Source organism: Mycteria americana, chromosome 16 (genome assembly GCF_035582795.1).
Source record: "Mycteria americana isolate JAX WOST 10 ecotype Jacksonville Zoo and Gardens chromosome 16, USCA_MyAme_1.0, whole genome shotgun sequence".
Lineage (NCBI taxonomy): Eukaryota > Metazoa > Chordata > Aves > Ciconiiformes > Ciconiidae > Mycteria > Mycteria americana.
Genome location: NC_134380.1, coordinates 7,040,716 through 7,061,707, shown reverse-complemented (window position 1 = coordinate 7,061,707; position 20,992 = coordinate 7,040,716). Strand labels below are relative to the sequence as shown.

Below are 20,992 nucleotides of genomic sequence, written 5' to 3'. Positions count from 1 at the left end.
CAGTAACTCCAGCTTCGGTGCTCTGCTCCAGCCTCGGCACAGGCTGATGGCTCCTAAGTAATTATCCCTCAGCACGGTTTAATGAGTTGCCATTTTCCTTTGCCCGGCTGCCGCCGGTGGGACGAGCCTGTGCTGGGGCTCAGCAGTAAAGGAACGCGAGCGGGGACAGGGCGCACAGGACCACGAGCATCCCTGTGACAGGGTAAAGCCAAGGGCAGCCTGGGCTCATCGCCAGCCCATGAAAGAAGGGTCCCCAGCCAGCTGAAAATGTCTCTTTAATGACCTGGACACGGTGTTTCGAGTCCCTTGAATGAAACCAAAACTTGACGGCAACACGGCGGCAATGAGTTTGGCATCCTCAAGTTCCCGGCCAGCCCTGCTTGCGGGGAGAGCCCAGGCCAGCGCACCCCGGCCCCGCCAGGCTCCTCTGGCCCCCCAAAGCGCACGGGACCCGCCGAGCCGCTTGGAGCATCCCGCTGCTGGGGCGCAGGACCGCGGGAGGCAGGAGCCCGGCCGGGAGCCGCCGGCCGGCCCGCGGGAACACCCGGGCAAAGGGCAGCAGAGGGGTGCCGAGCCCCCCCCGCCCCGTCACACCTCCGACTCCAGGCTGGAGACCCGCCGCCAGGACCCGCCGGCGCAGGGACTCGTCGCCCCGCGGGCCACCAGCGGGTTCCTCCTCTCCATCCCCGCGGCCCGCAGCAGGGCCGGCTCCCCGCGCCTCCCGCAGTCTCTGCAGCCGCCGCCCCAGCGCCCGGCCCCCCGGCCGCAGCCCGCCGGCACCCCGGGGTGCTCACCGGGCGGCGGGGACCCCCGCGAGAGGCGCCCCGGGTAGAGGGGCAGGTGGGCGTAGGAGTTCATGCAGGCGTAGGGCGCGCAGGCCGGGGCGGCGGTGCCGCGGGCGTTCTGCCGGCAAGCCTCCCGGTAGGACGGCAGCCGGGCCACGGGCGAGCGCGGCGCCAGCCGGCCGAAGGCCTCGGGGCAGCGGCGGCCGCAGCCGTGGCCGGCCTCGGCCTCGGCCTCGGCCTCGGGGAAGAGGTCGGGCACGCCGGCGCGGGCGGGCGGGCGGGCAGCGCCGCAGCGCCGCAGCCCCCCGGGACGCCGCTTCTCGCCCCGCTCCCCGGGCGCCCGGGCCGAGCTCGCCCGCCGGCTCGGCTTCTCCCGCTCCGCCGCCGCAGCCTCCGGCCGGGCCGGCTCGCCCCCGGCCCTGCAAGTCCTGGCGGCTTTCGGGAAGGCTCCGTGAGGGCAGGATGGCGGCAGGAAGGCGCTGCCCGCCTCCCGCCTCTTCTCCGCAGCAGAGAGCAGCCGCGGCAGCGTCCCCGAGCCCCCGTGTCCCCCGTCCCCCTGCAGCAGGGGGGGGGTTTGCAGCCGGTCCCCCCGCCCCGCCGGCCGCTTGTGCTCCCTGTAGATGTCCGGCGGCGGGAGGTCCCTGGGGGATGTGGGGGGCGGGAGGGGAGCCCCGATGTGGTTCCCCACCAGTGCCTGCTCCCCAAAATCCCCCCCCGGGGAGGTCTTCACCAGGAGGTGGGGGAAACCGGGGGGGGCTTCATCCCCAGCACAGCCACCCCGAAACTTCAGCGGGTGGAGGAGGCGGGGGACGTGCTCGTTCGCCCCTCTCCACGTCTCCTCCCCAGGCAGCCGAGAGTCCACGGGGATGGACTGGGGCAGCGGCAGCCCCAGGGGAGCACCCTTGGGAGCGCAGGCTCTCCCCAGCCTCTCGGGGGGGGCCGGGCCGGAGGAGGGGGCCCGGTGGGCACCAGTGCTGTTCTGCACCACGAGCTGGGGTGTCCTCAGGGAGAAGGTGGTCTGGAGGCGCTCGCTGCGGCTGCTCCAGTCCTCGATGGTGCGGGTGGCCTGCTCCAGCGAGCCGCCCACGCTGGCCGTCGACACCATCTCCTTGGCTGCCTGCAGCATCTTGAGCACATTGGCCTGGGCCGAGCTGGCGGTGACGTCGGGCGTGGGTGCCCGCCCGGGGCTCGCCAGGGTCTGCACCCCACTGAAGCAGCTGTAGATGCCCTGCAGAGAGAAGGGGGGGCCCCACCATCAGCGGGGCTATCAGGATCCTGCATCCACGAACCTACCCCACCAAGCCAAGATGCTGCTGCTGAGGCTGAGATGCCTTGATGGCACCGATGTCCCCTCCCCAACAGCCCCAGCACTGACACCCATCCTCCGTCACCCCTTTCCCCAGGGATGCTAACATGGGTGCCAGGTCATTCCCAGGGCTGAGCTCTTTTCCAAAAAAACCTGTCTTTTCCCCCCAACCAAGAGCTCACATCAGCACGAGCATCTCCAGTCCTTCCTGTGCGGGTCGGAGGGATGAAGCCCACCAAGCTGTGCCCACATCCCCATGACACTGTGGGAGGACATTTGGGCCCCTTGAGAGGCCCCAGCAGCATCACTCACCCTGCTGATGGCCAGGAGGAAGTCAAGCTTGTGGGACTTGGGGACAGAGTGACGCAGCTTCCAATAGACAAGGTGCTCCCAGGCAAAGACCAGCAGGCTCAGCCCCATGGCCACCAGCAGCATGTAGAAAACCCCGGCCATGTTGTCAATGTCCAGCTTGCTGCTCATCACCTCGTTCTTCTCATTCTGGCAGATCCCCGACAGCCAAACCGTCTCCAGCTTCTGGGTCTCGCCTGGGGCCAGACATGCACAGCAGTGTGTGTGGGGGTGAAAATGCCCCACCTGGGCATCATGTCCCCAAGCACAGCCCCTGCCCATCCCCACCCCACTGTGGCTGGAGGAGCAGAAAGCTACCCCCCAAGCCCCTGGAGCTGTTATCGTCTAGTCCTTGCTCCTGCCCTTGGCCTGAGCATCCCACCAGTCACTTGTCCTTCTCCAGGGCCCTCTCCTGTCTCTGTCCCCCACCCCTGTGCCAGCCAGCTGTGCTCACTGTCCCCTTCCCATGCTTCTCCTGATGCTCAGATTTTGTGCATGGCCATCTCCAGGATTTTACAGCCTGCAAGAGGAGGGATCCCAAAGGGGAATGGGATCCCATCCCCCCAGCACCCAGCTGGAGAGATGCTGCTAGATTTAATGTCACCTGAAAGGAGCTGGTGGAGAAGACCATCTGACCCAATCCCTCGGTGGCATCCTGCAACAAGCCATGGAGGCTGTGCAGGGTCCGGCGACCAAAGCCACCCGTGCCGGGGAAGGGGCAGACAGTGACGCCTGGTCCCTAGGTTAATTTGCAGGGCAGGGGCAAGGTGAGGATGGAGACAGGGCTGACAAGAAGCTCGCCCGGGCACCCACCGTCTCCCAGGAACTGGAGCAGGGCCAGGTCGATGGCCCGCTTCCAGCGCGAGTCCTTCTGCAGGGCAATGCCATAGCCTGTGGTGGCAAACACCTTCCCGCTGCCGATGGTCACCAACTTGCAGCCCTCATCCTTGCCTGCCATGTAGTTGAGCACCGCCGCGTCGTAGATGAAGGCGTCCAGCTTCCTGCCCCGACACCAGGAGGGAGGGTGAGGAGGGGGCCCAGCAGCCCTTTTTTGGGGTGCTGGACCCCTTTTGGGGGAGCTGTACCCCTTTCAGAGAGCGGTAGTCCATCTGGAGGGGGTTGTGTCCTCTTTGGGGGATCTCTGTCCCGTCTTGGAGAGCTGTAACCCCACTTGAGGGGGAAGTACCCAATCTGGGGGGGCTGTATCCCATCTGGGGGAACCATACTGCATCTGGGAGGGACTGCATCCCTTTTGGGGGGAGCTGTATGAAGCTCTACCCCATCTGCAGGGGGTTGTACCCTGTTTGTGGGGCCCATACCCCAGGCAGGGAAGCTGCACAGAGCCATACCCCATCTGGGAGGCACTGTACCCCATCTCAGGGAGCCGTAGTTCATTTGGGGGTCCTGTATCCCATTTGGAGGAGCTGTACCCCAGTTCTGGGAGCCATACCCCATTTGGGGGAGCCATACCCCTGACCCAGGTAAGCCGTACCCCATTCGGGGGAGCCGTACCCCATTTTGAGGCTGGTGAGGGCATCCTCCACGGAGCGCTGGTTGTACTTCACCATGTGGGTGTGCATGTCGGGGTAGTTGCTGCGGATGTTCCTCTCGGTGCTGCCATTGGGGACAGTGCCGAAGCGGAAGGGGGGGTACTGCTCCTGCGGCTTCTGAAACTGCAATGGGGAGCCCAGGGGAGCGGCATCACATGGGGTCTGTGTCCCTGCCGTGTTCCCAGCGTGTCCCCCTTCCCCACAGCCAGCCCTCCATCCACCCACCCATGCCCAGCCGGCTGGCAGTGATGCCTGGGGACTTCTCCCCACCCAAAAAAACTTATTATTTTTTTAGGGATCCCAGCCCAATCATCAGCCCCACCTTCCTGTCGCTCAGCCCCGACACGGTGTCGATGTACTGCTCCTGGATCATGAAGGCGGCCAGGTTGGCAGTGTAGCTGGCGAGGAAGATGACGGCGAAGAAGGCCCAGATGAGCACCATGATCTTGCTGGTGGTGCCCTTGGGGTTCTCGATGGGCACCGAGTTGTTGAAGACCAGAGCCCACAGCAGCCACACCGACTTGCCAATGGTGAAGGAGGGACCTCCCGGCCCTGCAGGGACAGGGGACGGAGGGGACAGCTGTCAGCCTGGCTGGGGACGTGTGTCCCCCCCCAGCTCCTGCCTTCCCCCACTCACTCTTGCCGCTGGTGAGGTTCTGGTTGTAGCCGACGGGGCTGAAATACTCGAACACGAAGACGGTGACGGCCACCACGGTGAGGCACATCACGAACATCATGACCCACACGGCTGGGCTGTAGGGCTCTGCAAGGTGAGCAGGACCCCATTAGACCCCCAGGACACCCCACAGCCCCCCGGGACCCCCAGGAGCCCTCCCCAATGGATGGGGCTCATTCTCCTGAATATTGCCCCTCCTCAGAGAGGAGACGGGGGCTGGCAGCACCGCGGCTGAGCAGATCCACAGGACATCAGGAGGGAAGGGGGATGCTGCGAGATGGGGGGATGCAGCCACGCTTCCCTGCCTAAATAAAATCAGGCTTTCATCAATAGGGAGATGCTAATGAGATGCTGCCCATCTCCAGGGTCATCAGCAGGAGGGTTTCCCATGGGATCACTGGTTGTCCCCTGCAGTGGCTCCGGCCATGGCATCGTGACTGCACCGGGCACGGGACCAGCCCCTGGGCCCCGCTCAGCCCCTGGGAGAGCCCCCCGGGAGCTGGGGCTGGGTGGTGAGCCCCCGCCTGCCCGGGATGAGCCGGGACGGGGTGGAGGGAGCAGTGGGGATGCATCCGAGCCCTCGACATGCGGCAGCCGAGGTCCATTTGTCAGCGCGTCCTTCGCTGTCAGGGAGGAGAGGCCTCCCCTGATGGGGATGTGGCTCATTAGCACGGGAGGCGCGAGCCGGCAGCACGGGGACCGCGGACCCCAGCCCTGCCGAACCGCGGCAGAATGCTCCGTCTGTCCCCGGGGCCAGTGAAGGTGACCCCTGCGTCGGGAGGGGTGAACAGGCCCTGCAGCATGGGGGGGACAGGATGGGGGAGATGTGCCCAGGCTGGCGACGTCCTGCACCCCACGGCATCCCTGGCACCCACACCCACCCACACCCTCCCCACATGGGAGCCTGGCTCTTGGAGCCGGGCCACCGCCGCTGTGCCCTTGCCAAGAGCCTCAAGCCCTGCTGAAGTGCTCAGGCTGAATTTCGTGACGACCTTGGCCAGTCTCCTCCCCTTCCTAGGCTGCAGCTTTGCTTTTTTCAAACTCATTAAATAAAACTTTTAGCACTGGCGGTTTCCTACACCTGGCTTAACCATGGGCTCTGGTGATGGTGGTGGAGAAGGGGTCCCCAGAGCAGAGCTCAGAGCCTGCAAATCCCTGCCTTGTCTCCCTCCACCTCCCTGTCCTCCCTCCTCCACACAACTAATGAAGAGGAGGAAACCACCGATCCCAGCCTCTGTCTCTGTAATAAAAGGATTATTCAGGCGAGGGGAGGAGGAAGCCCCAAAACTGGCAGCACAATCTCCTTCCCTTATGACTTAAGCCTTTTTTTCTTAAAAGTTATTAAAACCGAACAATATTTCTAATTTGCATTTGTTGGAAGCGTGGGATGAACCTGCAGACAGACAGACAAACAGAGGGACACACAGCTCACCCAGGAAGGCAGAGGGGGAGACGGTGCCGTTGCTCCTGGCCACCATGACGCTGATGCCCGTCTCCACAAAGGGCACGGAGAAGTCCACGATCTCAGAGCGCTCCTCATTGATGGTGAGGGAGCCGATGGCCATGTCCGCACGCTTGTAGTACACCTGGGGAAGGGGCAGATGGTCCCGGGATGGGCAGAGGAACCCAGACCACCTTCCCCAGGCATTTCCTCATCTCCAGCATTTCCAACCTTAACTTTTGTCTTTTTTTAAAAAAGTATTAGCTTCTTAAATGACCAGTGACACAAACACAACCAGCTGTGGGGTTGTAAATGCTCAGCTGACTCCCTGCCCGTTCTCCTCCACCAAGCCTTGCCTGCTCATGCCAAGCTGTCCCCTGCCCAGAGTCCCACCGCAGACACCCTGACCCCGTCTCTGGCAGGAAAGCCCCAGGTCAGGGCATGCCCCGAGCGAGCAGTACCCCCCAGGGAGGGCCGACGGCGGGGTCCGAGCCATGCCCACCCCTACCTCACCAATCATGCCGTTCCAGACCCCGCGGACAATCTTGCCGTGTTTGCCGTTGGTCACTAGGTAGAGGTCGTAGGAGAACTTCACTGCCTTGGCCAGCTTCTTCAGGATGTCGATGCAGAAGCCCTTGCAGCACAGCTTGGTGTAGGGATCCACAAGGCCATCGCCACTGAAACCACACCGGGAAAAATGGGTTGGACCAACCAAAGATGCTCTGAGCACCCTGGTGCCTCCTGGACACCATGTGCCCGGGGAGCGGTGGCCAAAATTGCCAAGTTCCATCCTCGCTGCTCACCTCTGGGAGGAGTTGGTCTGCTTGCGGCAGGGCACGGTGTTGCGCACGCAGACCCCAGTGCTGGGGTCTGTGTTCTCCACGATGACGAAGGGTCTCTCCTCCAGCGTGGCCACTGTCAGGTGGCGGTTATCGGCCACGGGCTGCAGGAAGGAGCCGTAGCGGGGCCATACCGGGTACTTCATGTGGATGATGCCTTTCTCCCACTTGCCCACCTGCCCCCGAGGGAGAGCGCACTGTCACCCCGGCGAGGGGCTCTGGGGGTCACACGGGGTCCCGTGTCCATCCCCCCCATGCCTTAGGGGCTCATTTCTCCCAGAGCATCGTTAGGCTGGAGCTCAGCCATGGTGAGACCCGGCCTCAGCATCCCTTTCCCCACACACCCACTGACCATGGGGTGAGGTGTTTCCTTCTGGGCCCCAAGCACCAGGCCTGGGTGAGCACAAACCTGGCCAAACTTCACCCAAAATACTTTTGAACTAGGAAAAAAAAACCCCTCCACGCAGCTTGTTTCAGGTCTAGATGTTTGGCTGGTGTTCTCCAGAGGTGGGCAGCTGCATTTTTGCCTCTTTTGGAACTTTTCAGCCAAATTGCAGGGGAAAAACCCCAGCTCTTGCAGAGCTTTGGTGCCTGGCATTGCCGCGAAGCCCCACCATGCCACCATGGGTACTTTTGGTACCAGCCACAGGTTTTGCATGGGACAACCTGCCCCAGGGTGGGACCCCAGCCTGTGCACGGCCCCAGGCTCACCCTGCCCGGCCATGCCCCTGGTGTGCCCATCCCGGGGGTCCAGGGGTCCTACCATCTCCCAGAGCCGGTGCTGGTTGAGTGAGATCACCACCATGGTGGGCCTGACCAGGTAGCCGCCTTCATTGAAGGAGAAGTCCCTGTGCTCCCACGTCACGTTGAGGAGGTGCCTGGTGGGATACAGTGCCCGTAAGCCCCTGGCTGTGCAGCCCAGCCCTCCTCCTCCTCCTCCTCTGGCTCCAGCCGGGCTGCCACAGGTCCCACGGAAAGACATGGGGCTGAGAGCTGGACACCAGGTTTAGCCCCTACACAAGGGGCAGTGGGGAGCTGGAGAAAGCCCTGCCAGCAAGGAGGCACCGAGGATGGACCCCTGCGGGGTTGAGGATGCACAGACTGCCACAGCAGCCCCGAGGTGCCACGTCTGCACTGCAAAGCAGAGCTGTGAACCCCGCCCCGAGACCCCCGTGGGTCCTGGCTCGCAGAGAAGCACAGGAAAGGGGCTGCTCTGGGGAAATGCTCCAGGAGAAACCCAGCCGAGAGGCATGGACCACCAGCTGCAGCCCACAGCGGGCATCATCCCCCTGCCTTCCAGCTCCATCCTCCTCCTCCCCTGCCCCTTCCCTCACCATTTCCCCATTTCCCCCATTTCACACCCACCCCAGCAGGTCCCTGGCCCTCACCGGTAGAAGCTGGTGTTGGCAGCAGTGGCCCCGGCAGGAGCTCGGCAGTCCCGTCCCACCTCTGGGAGGTAGCCATGGGCCCGGAAGAAGCTGGCCGCCCCCATGGCAATGATGGCCACCCCATCCCGCACCTTCTGCCGCAGGCTCAGCTTCCAGCTCTCCGTCACCACGCTGATGAGGCCAACAGGGAAGGAGGCAGGTGGCACCTCCATGTTGCCCACCGACAGGCTGGGCACGATCCAGACGTAGCCTGGCCCCACAAGGCCGGCTTGTTCCGCCATGGCAAAGAGGTACTCGGCCTCCTCCCGCGAGCAGTAGACGATGATGACCTGGGCATCGATCTGCCGCAGGAGCCGCTGCGTCCTGGAGCTGCTCCGCTCCTGGCTCATCTCGAAGGTGAGCACCTCCTGCAGCTCCCAGCCGAAGTAGCTGGCATCCGTGAAGGAACGGATGACGTCCAGGAAGATGTTGTAGCCCGGGTAGAGGCTGGTGATGACGGCGAAGGAGCCCCAGTCGTATTCCTCCAACACCTTGAAGATCACCTGGATTTGCTGCTCGATGGAGACACCCAACTGCAGGAAAGCTGAGCCAGGCTCCTGCGGGAGGAGAAGGGGTCAGGGGCTGCTCTGGCACCACGGTCCAGGTCTCTTGCACCTGTGCAAGCCACCTTGAATTTGCCATCATGAAGGGTTCGAGAGCCATGAACTGGCATGGTCCATGGGCTGGAGACACCCAAAATGGGACTGATCCACTGGTGGTCTCCACAGAACCTCATCCCATGCAAAGGGTCAAGCCCTGCGGCCTCTCCTCCGTTTCTCAGCTCGTTGACCAAAAATTCATCCATCCTCTGAAGAAGACCAACAATTTCTCCTTAAACCAGGAGAGGGAGGGGGGCAAGGGCTCTGCCAGGAGCGTAAATCCCATCCCAGCTCCGACTCGCTACCTGCTGCCGGAGCCTGCGCGGCTCCTTCCCTCCCACCCCACCTCCCTGGCCATCTGGCCTCTCATTAGCAAATCTTAATTGATCTGATTCTGTCTTAAATGATTCAGCGAATGGCATTTGCAGAAGGTCACGTGCAGGCAGCAGGGTTTTGCCACCCAGACCCCCTCCACCTCCAGAGAAGTAGTTTTTCCAAGGAGGCTGGTGGTCCAGCCAGAGAGGTGAGCCCCGGGGAGTCCCAGCCAGAGAGCGGGAGCTGCCAGGGACCCTGGACCCGTGGAAGGAGGAGGAGGAGGTCAAGCCTTCAGACAGGTCCCTCCACTGCCCCTGAAACACCCAACCCCTGGAGAAAGCTGCAGAAAAACACCCAGACCACAGCAAAGCCATGGCTATTTTTCAGTTGCTTGGGGCTCCACCTGAGCCCACTGCACCCACCCAATTCCATTGCACCCACCCAAGTCCACTGCACCGACCCGAGTCCACTGCACCCACCTGAGCCCACTGCACCCACAGCGAGCAGCAGCTCGGGGTGGTCCGGGAGCACCAGTTGGTGCAGGCAGGGCTGCCGAGGTGCCATCCAGCAGGTTTAGACCCCAAAACCTCTGGGCAAGCAGAGCATGAAACCAGTGCCCCGAGGAGCGGCAGGGTCTCTGCCCTGGGGGCTGCTGTCATGGGAAGGAGCCAGCACCGGGAACCCTCCAGTGCCCAGGCTGGGCAGGGTGAGACGAGCAGCCAGGAGGAGATAACCCAAATCTCCTCCCCGGGAGGGACAGGAGTCTCGCCGCAGCCCATCACCACCCACCCAGCACCCTCCGGTCCGGCTCCAGCTCTCCCTGCTGCTAGCACTTCCCAGCAGGCAGGTGACAGTGACAGTGTCTGATGCCAGCAAGGAGCAGAGAAGCCAAAAATCCTGTTTTGGCCCGTGGTGCACCTGAGATCGCTGCCGCAGCCAAGCGAGGCTTCTCCATGCTGACTGCCCGGCCATTTCAGGGCTGGCTCCAGCCCTGGAGGAGGATGGGGACGTGCCAACCCTGCCGCTGCCTTGGCAGCCCCGGCACCACCACCCTGACACCCCATGGTGGGCACAGCCTGGAGGGGATGGGAAGCAGGACACCAGGGAAGGTCCCTCCACAGGGCACTGAAGTCCTCTGCCACATTCCATCAACAGGGCCCCTCCTTGAAGTCCGCTCCGTGTCCCACCACCCTGCTGCAGCCACTGCCTATTCCTGCCCGCGAGCCCCCGCGCTGCAACCCAGCAGCTCCTCTGCCCTCCAGCATTTCACAGCCCATATCTACCCCTCTCTAATAATCCCTCATTTCTCCCACGCCCTCCCCCCCCCCCCGAAATAACCCCCAGCAAATGCCTCACCTTTGGGATCAGGACCACGGCAGACCCTCCGCTGATGCTGATGACGGGGACCTGGGTTTGGGAGGAGATGAAGTCAAGGATCTGAGCCACGGCCTCCGTGCCAACGTTGTCCTCGAAGACGATGCCGTGGATCTTGTGGCTGGCAAGGATGTTGCAGATCTGGGTGAGGAGGGTGCTGGGGTTGGTGTTGTTGACAGTGACGGTGATGGGGTGGATCTCCAGGGGCATGTCCAGGAAGCTCTGGGGACTCAGGCGGGAGCGGATGTGCAGGGGGTAGGATGTGCCTCCAAACACCACGGCCACGTTGACCACCGGCTCCTCGGGGCCCGGCAGCAGGAGGTCCGTGAAGGCAGCCGAGCAGCCCAGCACCATCGACAGTAGCAGAGCGTGCGCCGGCACTCTGCCCATGTCCACCGCCGCGTCCCTGCCAGGATGGGACACGGCCCCTCGCATCCAGCTGCCCGCCAGGACCCCCGGCCCCACTCGCCCCAGCCCTCCCCACCGCCCCAGGGCAGCACCCGCGCGGGTTGACCCCAGGGAGAGAGGGTGACCCTCATCCTTTGGAGGCTGGACATGGTAGAGGGATGGGCACAGAGTTGTACCCACCGGCCCAGCCCTGCCCCTCTGGGGGGTCACAGAGGTGCTGCTCCCCACACCGTACACCCCAGTGCCACGTCCCTTGTCCCCAGTCCCACCACCACTGTCCCCCTCCCAGCCCCGTTGCCCTCCCACTCCTATCCCCTCTCCAGAAGCCATCGCTGCTGTGATGCTCCTTATCGCCCCTTCGGCCAGGGACGGGGACAGCAGCGAGAGGTGACAGGAGGAGCTGGCAGCTCCCTGGTGCCTCTCACCAGAACCGGCAGCCACCTTCAATATTTAAAGGCTTTGCCCTTGAGGGAGGGTTCAGCTCTGCAACCCCCATGTTGGGATTTTGCAAATCACCGTCACGGGAGCAGCCGGTCCCCTGCCTGTCCCTCTGCCTGTCCCCTGCCCATCCCCCTACCCCAGCCCCCTCGCTGCCGCTTCCCAAATCCCAACCAAAGCACCCGCCTGGCCCCTTATCTCCAAATTTCCCCCCCCAGACACCATCCTTCAGCTTTCCCCCCTTCTCGCCTTTACCCCCTGGTGCGTGTCCCCCACTGGCATTGCCTGCCCAGCTGCGACACCCACCGCGCTGCGTCTCTGCCGGCTGCACCCCAAAGCCAGGCTCTAGGGGGGGTGTTTGGGCATGTCCCCCCTGCCAGGTCCCCAGTTCCCCACTGACTGTGGGTGCCTAGCCCGCAGCAGGTGGGGTGACAGTCCCTGCGGGGGGCACACGTCCCTGCCCACAGCGATGCACCCCCGTGCTGGAGCTCACTCCTTCCTCAGAGCCTGCTGGCAAAACCAACCCGCAGCGAGACCTGTGGCCAGGGGCATCTGAGCCCCTCCGAGCCCCATTACCCCCGGGCCATCACCCCAGTGCCACGCTGGGCAGTGGGGAGGGGGACAAGCAGCCCTCTGTGGTGGCACCAGCCACGCGCCGGTGTCGCTCCATGCAGCAAGATGCCAGCTGGTGCTCGGAAATGTCACTTGCAATTAAAAGCTGCTATTGCTTAACGCGTCCTCAGCACGGCCAGAAGAGCCCCTCACCAAGTCCCAGATGGGTTTGGGGGGACCAAAACCCCAGATGCCCCGGGGACCCGCACCCCAACACCCCTCCATGCCACAGTGATGGACAACCCCTCAGCATACTGAAAAAGCACTGCCGGCATGTTGGACTGAAAACACAGGAAATAAATCCAACAGCTGCCCGGCTGGGCACCCTGCAAGAGCTCCTTGGTGCGGATTTGAGCACCAGAGCTGTCCCCTCTGGAGAGACAGGGGACACGAGCCCCACTTCCCCCTCCTGCACCCCATGGGTACCGGGAGGGCTTGGGCACCCAGCCGTGCACTGATGCTTACCGGGCAGCATCTCTCTCAGCCAGATGGGTTTCGACAGGGGATCATCCACCCCCAGCACCCACCATCACCCAGGGGGGTTCACCCTGCCTGGCTGAATCCCCCCCACTGCCCCACATCGCAGCTGGCTGAGCCACAGGAGCCACGACGCCACTTTGATGGCCACAGCCAGGGCCCCTTGGCCGGAGAGGGCGGCAGGTGAGTCATGCCATGCTGGCAGCGTCCCACGCTCTGGCATGGCCAGCCCAGCAGCGGGGCAGCCTGCACCGCCCGCTCCTCACTGTGAATTCCCGAGTATTTTTAGTCCCGTGATAAATAATTCATTGGGAATCCGGCATCAGCTACCCGAGCGGAGAGGAAGGGGAGCAACACGCCACCCAAAACAAACAGAGCCGCTCTCCCAGCAGCTCTGCCCATCTAAGCCCTCCTCAAGGACGTTTAAATATACTCTGGGCCCTTGTGGTGACTGATTGGGTTTGCTCGTGCCAGCCCTGGCACCTCACCCATCCCAGGCCCTTATCCTCCTCTTCCTCAACCCAGCTCTTCCCCGTGCTCGGGAGCCTCTTCTAGCACTGAGTAACCCAAGCACAGGCCAGCAAACCCCTCCTGTGATGCCAAGCACTGCCACCGAAGGGGCCGCTCTGCTCCCAGCTGCAACTGGGAGCAGGTTTGAGCAAACTGGTTTCCCACTGGGCCGAGCCGTAGGTGGAAAGCATCCCCATCCCTCGCAGCCGGAGCACAATGGCAATGGCAGAGGGGAAGTGGGCATGGGCACGTCACATCGTTCAGCCATTGCTGAGACAACCAGGGGAATGAATTTCCATTCTTCCCAGGAATCCAGTGCCGCTGGCTGGAGCCGAGCCGCTCGCTGCAGCCCTTGGTGGCTGCGGAGGAGGATGGAGGGGTTTAGGGCCAGCGAGCCCGTGGCTGCCAGGGGCTCCATGCGCAAGTCGGAGCCAGGGCTGCTCCAAAATGGCCGGATTCGGGATGTAAAGAGCAGCCAGCTCCTCCAGCCCAGCCAACTCCGTGCCTGTTTTTTCAAGGGGCAAGCTAGAGGGGTGTGGGAAAATGTGTTTTTTTGGGAAGACGAGGGTGGGGAAGGCAAATTGCAGGAAACTGGTGGAGGCAGAGGAGGAACTGAGCCCATCCCTGAGCTACTGCCAGAGCCGGGGCTGCTCCTGGGCTTGGCACAACACAGCAAAGCCCTCACGGACTTTAAAAAAGAAAAAATCCATGTTTCAACCTCTTGTAGCAAGCACTGTGGAATTGCTCCTTTGGGAAAATGCCTTCCCAAAAGGGAGGTTTGCCAGCCGGGCAAAGGGCTGGTGGAGGGGCTGGAGCAGGAGGAAGGTGGCCCCGGCTGGGAGCCTGGGCACGGCAATGCCACCTCCCAGCAGCCTCCCCCGGGACTAGAGGACACCCATGGAGCTGCTCAGTGGCTTAGGCACTTGCTTTTTGTTGCTTTGGGGCAGTTTTGGGCAGGTTAACCTAGGCACAGCTTTACCTGCTACACCAAACACTTGCAGAAACCTCCTGTTAAAGGCACCGATGGAGCCCTTATCTCCCACCACCTCCTGAAATGTCATTTTAATGCAACAGGGAAAGTTTGCTCCTAATTTTAAACCTCCTTTTTGCCCTCCCTCCCCTGCTCTGAGAGGGGGAGAGCTCATGCAGATATTTTGACCTCAGGAAAGGGAGAAATAAAATCCCAAAATGCAAAATATCTCTGGAGAAAGAGAAACCTTATCCCTCAAAAAAGCCTCCAAGCCTGAAACCGCAGGGCAGGTGCAGCCTGTGCCAGGGGAGGGGGAACCGCTGCCGATGGACAGAAAGGACAGAGCAAACCCGAACCCAATGGGAGACATATGGGGAGGATGGGGGGCACCGGGGAGGGCACGGGGTTGTGCCAGGGCTTGTCATTGCCTGCATGGGGGACACCCCTGTGGAGCAAGGAGGCCTTGACAGAGCCCCCTAAAAGGAGGGAAAGCAGCAAAACCTCCCCAAAGCCAAGTCGTTGCCATCCCTGTCCCCATGCAGGGGGGACGACTCGGGATGGAGAAGCGCTGGCAGCCCCCGGCAAGCACCGTCTCCTTTCAACCTTCATCTGCCACCACCCAGCATCACCCTCCTCTTCCTCATCACCCTCCTCTTCCTCACCCGCGCCTCCTACAGCAACAGTTGCGGGCCGGGGGCTGCGGGCCAGGGTGATGGCGACGGCCCCGCACACGCACGCACCAAAACGCAGCTTAAAAAGGTCGAATATGGATTAACCAAAAATAAACGCCAAGTGTCCTGCCTGCCACTGGGTTACGCAAGGTGGTGGGGGGGACACAGGGCTGGTGGCACCCAGGGAGGTCTCCTCTCTTTTTCCTGCCTCCCACCCCGCCAAACCCCCCCAGCATAGCGCCCAGAATTAAGGCTCATTCCCATCCCCTGCCCAGGACGGGGAGCGGGAGCTCTCGGGGATGGGGACGCGGGGGGATGCTGGGGCAGAGAGAACTGGCCAGGGCAACCCCCCACCCCCAAACCCCCCCCCACCCCATCCCTAAAAGTTACTGGCGGCGGTGCCGGGGCGGCGGCAGAGCCCGTCGGGGGCCCGGCTGCCCCCAGCCCGCCCGGTACTTACGGGACCGCCGCTGCTCGGTGCCTACATGCCCCGCGGCTCCGGCCGGGCTGCGCGTCCCACCGCGGGCTCGGCTCTTCCCAGCCCTCTCCTCCTCCGGGGCAGCCCCCCGGGGCACGATCGGCCCCCGCCGCGGCTGGCGGGGGGGTCCGGCGGCCGCCGTCGGTGCCGGCTCGTCCTTGGCGGCGGCGACGGCGGCGGCGGCGGCTCTGCAGCGGCGGCTGGAGGCAGGGACGGGAGCGGAGGAAGGAGGGAGCGGAGCGGGTGTGCACGGGGGGGGGCCCGGTGGCAGCAGGTGTCTCGGCGGCCGCCGGGCCCCGGCAGCCATCTCCCCCCCGCACCGGGACCGGAGGGGCCGCCCGGGCGGGACGGCCGGGAGGAGCCGGCGGCGCTGGCGAGGGCTGCGGGGACGGAGGCACGGGGGGAGGCACGGGGGCGGCGGAAGGACAGGACGTGTGTCCTCCCGCCTCGCCGCAACTTCGGGGCTGGCCGCCAGCCCCGGGAAGGGGGGGGGGGAGGGAGGCGGGCAGCCCTCCCCTGCCGAAACCTGCCCGCCTCCCCTTGCGCCCGGGGCCGGCCCCGGCGCCGGGGAGGGCAGGGGGCAAGGCCCCGCTTCCTTCGCCCCCCTCCTCCTTCCCCAGGAGGGAAAACCCACCGCAAAATGGCACGGCCCTTACCCGCACGCCCCGCCGGGCACTGCCCGCCCTAGGGCCCCAGGAAGAGCTGGAGGGTGCGAAGGGCTGCGGTTGAACTCGTCACCCCCCAGGTACCTTCCGGCCCTTTGCTAACTGAGCGGGTGGGGACTGGCCAGCTGCCCACCCCCGGTGCCCCCCAGCCGGCGCAGGGCAGCCCCAGGGTCCCCATCAGTCACGGGGGGGTGTGTGGGGGGTGACACAGAGCAAAGCCCCCGCAGGCAGCAGCATCCTCCAGCTGTCGCCAGGGCCAGTATTAAAGCATCAGCTGATCCCGCGGCACTGCTTTAGAGCAAGCCAGACTGGGGGGAGAGAGGGGGGAGATCCAGCAAAGGCAAGGGGGAGACAGCAGGGGCCCTGCTGGGGTCCCCTTGCCCCCAGCTGGGTGCCCAGTCTGCCTCGCTGCCCCAAAACCAGCCCGCGCTCTGCAGCAGCCGGGCTGCGGGCAGAGGGACCATGGCTCCTGGCAGGGCCTGGCAGGGGCTAGAGCACAATTCACGCACTGCCAGAGGGGCAGCCCCTCCAAAACCTCCCGGTGCCCCAGCTCAGAGCCACCAAAACGCCAAGCGCTGCCCTCTAGCCTTCCCCAGGTGCAAGTTCCCCAGCTCGAGGACACGGCCACCCAAAAGCAAGTCATTTAGAGCTGTCGGGTGGCTGCCACCCAACCTGGCACTGCAGCCACCTGCAACAGCATCCTTGTGGCTGCTGGGGCCTGGAAAGGCTGTTTCCAGAGAGGTTTCAACCTGCCTAAAAACCTGCTGCCTGCAGTTAACCATGAGCTGCCTGATGCAGGACCTCCCCGCACTGTTCCTTGTTCCAAGGCAGGCTGGCCGCTGCCCCGCGCTGTGGATGCCCCTGGGGCACCTCAGGGTTGCAAGAGATGCCAAAAACAGCAAAGGGAAAATGCGTTTTCCTCCTGGGCTTCATTTTAGTTGCTGTAAAAGCAGTATTTGCTCTCTCTGCAGGAGAGCTCGGCTAAATCTCTGAGGCTGCTGTGGTGTGGGGGCTTGTGGTGATGGGGGACAGGGGCCTTGCACCCCTCTCTCGGCTACCCACTGGCCACATCCTGCTCCCCCAGCCTCAGGCAGCCCCGGCTGCCCACCACTGCCTGATTCTGGCAGCACTGCCTCCCTCTTGCCCAAGGAGAAGAGAGTTAAGGTTAGCAACAGGTCCTCGATGCCTCAAATCCTTTTCCCAGGACAACAAAAGGGTGGCTTTGGGGTTTAAGCAGTGGCTGCATTTAACCCCTTCTGCTGCCTTCATGGTTGCAGTGTGACAGGGCCTGGGGGACCGGCTTTCCGGGGACCTGGTCCCTCGAGGCTGGCACAGAACCCCCGAGCCGCTCCCGTGCCCTTAGTGTCCCCCTGGCAGCTCAGGGGCTTCATTTACCCCTCACCGGACCAGCTGCTCCCCGGGCTGGATCCCTCGGAGGTTCTCAGCTCACACCCATTTCAGCCCCGGTGATGTTTCACAGGGAAAATATTTCCCAGCAGAGCTGCCTGCGTCCAGGCAGGATGAGGCGGGCAACAGCAACTGCCCCTCCACTGGGGCAATACACGGCTCCCCCATCTCACCCGTGACCCTCCAGCATCTCCATCCCATGGGACATTTAACCGCCATCACAGCCCAAGCCCCACAAGTGGGACAGATGGACAAACCTGGGTGTGGCACACAGCTGGGCACAGCTGGAGGTGTCTGCAGTGGGAACAGGCAGCAGAGGGCGAGGACCAGTGGTGACACACATGCTGGGCCCCCCCCAGCCACAGCTCCTCTCCCCTGGGAGTCAAACCCAGCTAAAGGAAGAGCCCAACCATCCCCTTGAGCTGAGCGGAGCTGAAGCCTTGGCTGGCAGCTTGCAGGCAGAGCGAGCAGCTGCACTGAGCTCTCCTCAAGGTTTTCAGTTTTCCTGGCAAAGTCGTTCAGTGTCTTTAAAGAAAACCAAACACACCCACAACGTTTTTCTGGGGGGACATGCAGAGATTCCCCAAATCCAACCCCCTGCCAGGTCCAGGGCCTCCATGCCACAAGGTTTTTTAACTGAGAGGCAGCTTATGAGAGCTGTCTTGCAATCATCAAAATACCTTATTTGTGCATTTAACAACAAAAGTCCTTTTTACATTAAAAAAAAGTGCTCTGATGGCTATAAAGGTCCGGGTTGAAACAAAAGCACTGATGACATCCCAAGGTGAAGCCCACAACCCCAGGAGGCGCAGCTGGACTTTTTCTCCTGGTTGGAAACCTTTGACTTCCCCAGCCCCTCGGTGCCGTCCTCTCCAGGGATGCTGTGCCCCATCTCTCCCCTGTGCCTGGCTTTCTGGGCTGGGTGGGGATAACACAGCCACAAAGCTGCCTTCCTCCCTCCTTCATCCTCCTCCTTCACACCGCCGGGGTGTTACCCCGGTGCGGGGCCCTCGGTGTCCCTTTGGGTCTCTCACCCACAGCGCGGCCCCAACAAGAGGGAGTTCAGCCGGCTTCTCCATTGCCCCGTTACCTTTCCCTGGCATCTTTTCTTGCAGGAGGCTCTGAAAGCCGGTTGATAAATGCAAGGTGCCGCGCTCTGACAGCTCCCGGTGTGCAGCCACCTCCTGCAGGGAAGAGCCTGCTGGTGGCCGGGCCGGGGGATCGGGGGGGATGCGGGAGCCATGGCAGGAGGCTGATGTTAGTCCAGCTTTGCGCTCACCCATCCAGGCCAACGCCACTGTCAGAGAAGTGCTCTGGGCTCCACGCAGGCTCCTTGCATCCCAGCGCAACCCCACCGGCATCTCACATCCCAAGCTGGGGTAAAGCCCCGCACTCCAGCCCCCCCGTTCTAGTCCCCCCAGCCCTGCAGAGTCAATGGGAGCCCATCAACTCCCAGCATAAACCCGCACCCAAGCCCCTACCCACAGCATCCACCCCCAAGGCTCAACCACAGCCGAGGCAGCATGGCACAGCTCGAGCCAGTGTCTTTAATATCTCCAGTTCTGCAGGGCAAGCCCCTACCGTCAGCCTCCTATTTGTAGGAGAAACTCGGCCAAAGGTTTTTAACCTGAGTGCGTCCTAGACCAGGACTTTGGGAAGAAAAGGACCCGGGTCTGAGCACTGCCAGCGCAAAGCCAGAGCTGGCCCCAGAAGGGCAGGGTTGCAGCTGGGTGACACAGCCCTCCTGGGCTGTCCCCATGGGTGACTGCATCCCACGAACGGCATCCAACATTGGACAGGGCGAACACAGCACCATGGCCACAGGTCCCTCTGCCAGAGCTGAGTCTTGCAGGCAACACTTGTGACACAGGCCAGAGATTTAGCCCCAGACCTGCACCCATCCCAGTCCTGCACCCATCCCAGTCCTGCACCCATCCCAGACCTGCCTGTTGGCTGCCAACTGCCCTTCCCCAGAAGTCTGGCCAAAAATTAAGAAGGTCTGAGCCTAGGCACTCCTACACCTGGGCACCCACCTCGCCCTGTCCCTCTGAGTCTCATTTAAGAAGCAAATGTGGGTGAAGATCACCTTTCTCCTGTGCTGCCTTCCCGCAGAGGCTCCCGGGGCCACCCCCCAGGCACCATCCCCACCTCCCCTGTCTTCTCCATCCCACAAAGGTATTCAGGGCTTTAGTGCCTAAATAACCACACAGAGCTGGCCGGTATAATGTATCCCAGCAGCCACAAAAGCAATCAAGGCAGAAAGCAGAGCAAGGAGAAAGGTGGGAGAGAGGCCACGGGGATGGTGCTGTGCACGGTGCATGCATGGCACGGATCCGGCACAGCTCTACTCCGCTGCCACCGCGTCCTACCCTCACAGTAATTAAGGGAGCTAAAATAAATAGGGATGGTTTCATCCCTGCAGGGATAATTCCTCCTCCCAGGTGGTGTGTGCTTGCAGGGCTGCCCTGGAGGTTGGGGATGAGGCAGCCAAAGCTGGCGGGTTGGAAATGGAAATTTCCCAGGAAGGGAGGAAATCGCTTCTTTCTGGGGCGTAACCAGCCCTTGCCCTCCAACAACTTTATTTGCCGCTGTCGTGTCCCTAAATAGCTCCTCGAAGCAGCTGCTGGGAGTTTACATCTCCTTCGCCTCTGCTCCCCTCCCGGCCTTGGGAAGTGGGCTCACACAGCCCCGATTTCCAGAGCAACTCACCCAGAGTGGGGGGAAACTTCCTGCAGGCACTGCAGGGACCTGGCAGCACTGCTGCCTGCCCCAGCACAGCCCTCCGGCTGTGGGCAATATTTTGGGGAGTGCAGAGTCCTGGGAAGTTTGGGTCTTTAAGGTCTGGAGTGGAAATCACCAAGCCTCCGGTGGGTCTGGAGCCAAGGATGTGCTTGGGGTCCTTTCGGAGAAAGTGTGATGTTGTGCCAGGAGGGAAGTGGGTCCCTGGGCACAGTGGGGCTGGTGACCCACTCCAGTGCCCCCTGACGTTAGCACCCCAACCTGTTCACCATCCCTGCCCGGGGCTGGGGATGGATTGGGAAAGAAGAGGAGCGTGAGGCACGAGAAGACGTGCTCGGGAGAGCAAGTGGCGAGGGGAGGGTACACGCAGGGGCCGATGCTTGTGCTCAGCCAAAGCGCTGAAGTCAGCACTCTCCGGAGCCATCTGTTCCCAGCGAAGCCCCGGCACAGACGGGCTCGCCCAGGCTCCCGGCAGCAGATTCCGCAATTTGGTGATACACGCAGCGAGGGGCCGGGGATGGTATAAAACCAGCCACCGCCTCTGCGGCCGCGCAAACTCCGGGGATGGAAAATTATATATTAGCCATACTGCTGAAAAGCTTTTTCAACCATTTTTCTGGTCATGTGAGCTGGCTTTTAAATGGCAGCACAGCTCATCACTGCGGGGCCAGAGACCTGACTCAAGTTGGTTTTTCCCGTATTCCAGAGCACAGGTAACCTCATGCTTCACAGGCTCTAAATGCTCATTCAAAAAGGCCAAGTTCAGCAAGCAGCCTATTAGCAAAGCCAGCGAGAGCCTCTGCACTTGTCTCCCGGCTGTAATTGCAAAATGCAGCATCAACAGGGGCTGTTGGGTGTCTCAGACCTGTTTCTTCCCTGGATTACTCCAAGCTGCCCAGCAGCCCATGCAAGGCAGGAGCCCCACGGCAGAGCAGAGTTAGCCTGCACAGTGCTGCA

General features: G+C 62.7%; 1 protein-coding gene across 1 annotated transcript; it reads right to left on the bottom strand.

Annotated features, from left to right (window-relative positions):
- Nucleotides 1-344: 344 nt before the first annotated feature.
- On the bottom strand, nucleotides 345-11,065 carry GRIN2C (glutamate ionotropic receptor NMDA type subunit 2C). The gene is made up of 12 exons (XM_075518602.1): nucleotides 10,643-11,065; nucleotides 8,334-8,929; nucleotides 7,709-7,823; nucleotides 6,910-7,121; nucleotides 6,615-6,783; nucleotides 6,098-6,251; nucleotides 4,627-4,752; nucleotides 4,312-4,541; nucleotides 3,952-4,112; nucleotides 3,253-3,440; nucleotides 2,404-2,636; nucleotides 345-2,013 (listed from the first exon to the last, which is right to left on the bottom strand). The coding sequence occupies exons 1-12, from the start codon at nucleotides 11,048-11,050 to the stop codon at nucleotides 589-591; spliced, it is 4,017 nt and encodes a 1,338-aa protein (XP_075374717.1). The 5' UTR covers nucleotides 11,051-11,065; the 3' UTR covers nucleotides 345-588.
- Between the last annotated feature and the right edge of the window lie 9,927 nt (nucleotides 11,066-20,992).

Coding starts and splice junctions, on each gene's coding strand:
- GRIN2C (XM_075518602.1), bottom strand. CDS start 11,050: ATGGGCAGAGTGCCGGCGCACGCTCTGCTACTGTCGATGGTGCTGGGC. Junction 7,824..8,333: donor GCCAACACCAGCTTCTACCG/GTGAGGGCCAGG, acceptor GTATCCCACCAG/GCACCTCCTCAACGTGACGT. Junction 2,014..2,403: donor TCCTCCTGGCCATCAGCAGG/GTGAGTGATGCT, acceptor TTCTCTCTGCAG/GGCATCTACAGCTGCTTCAG.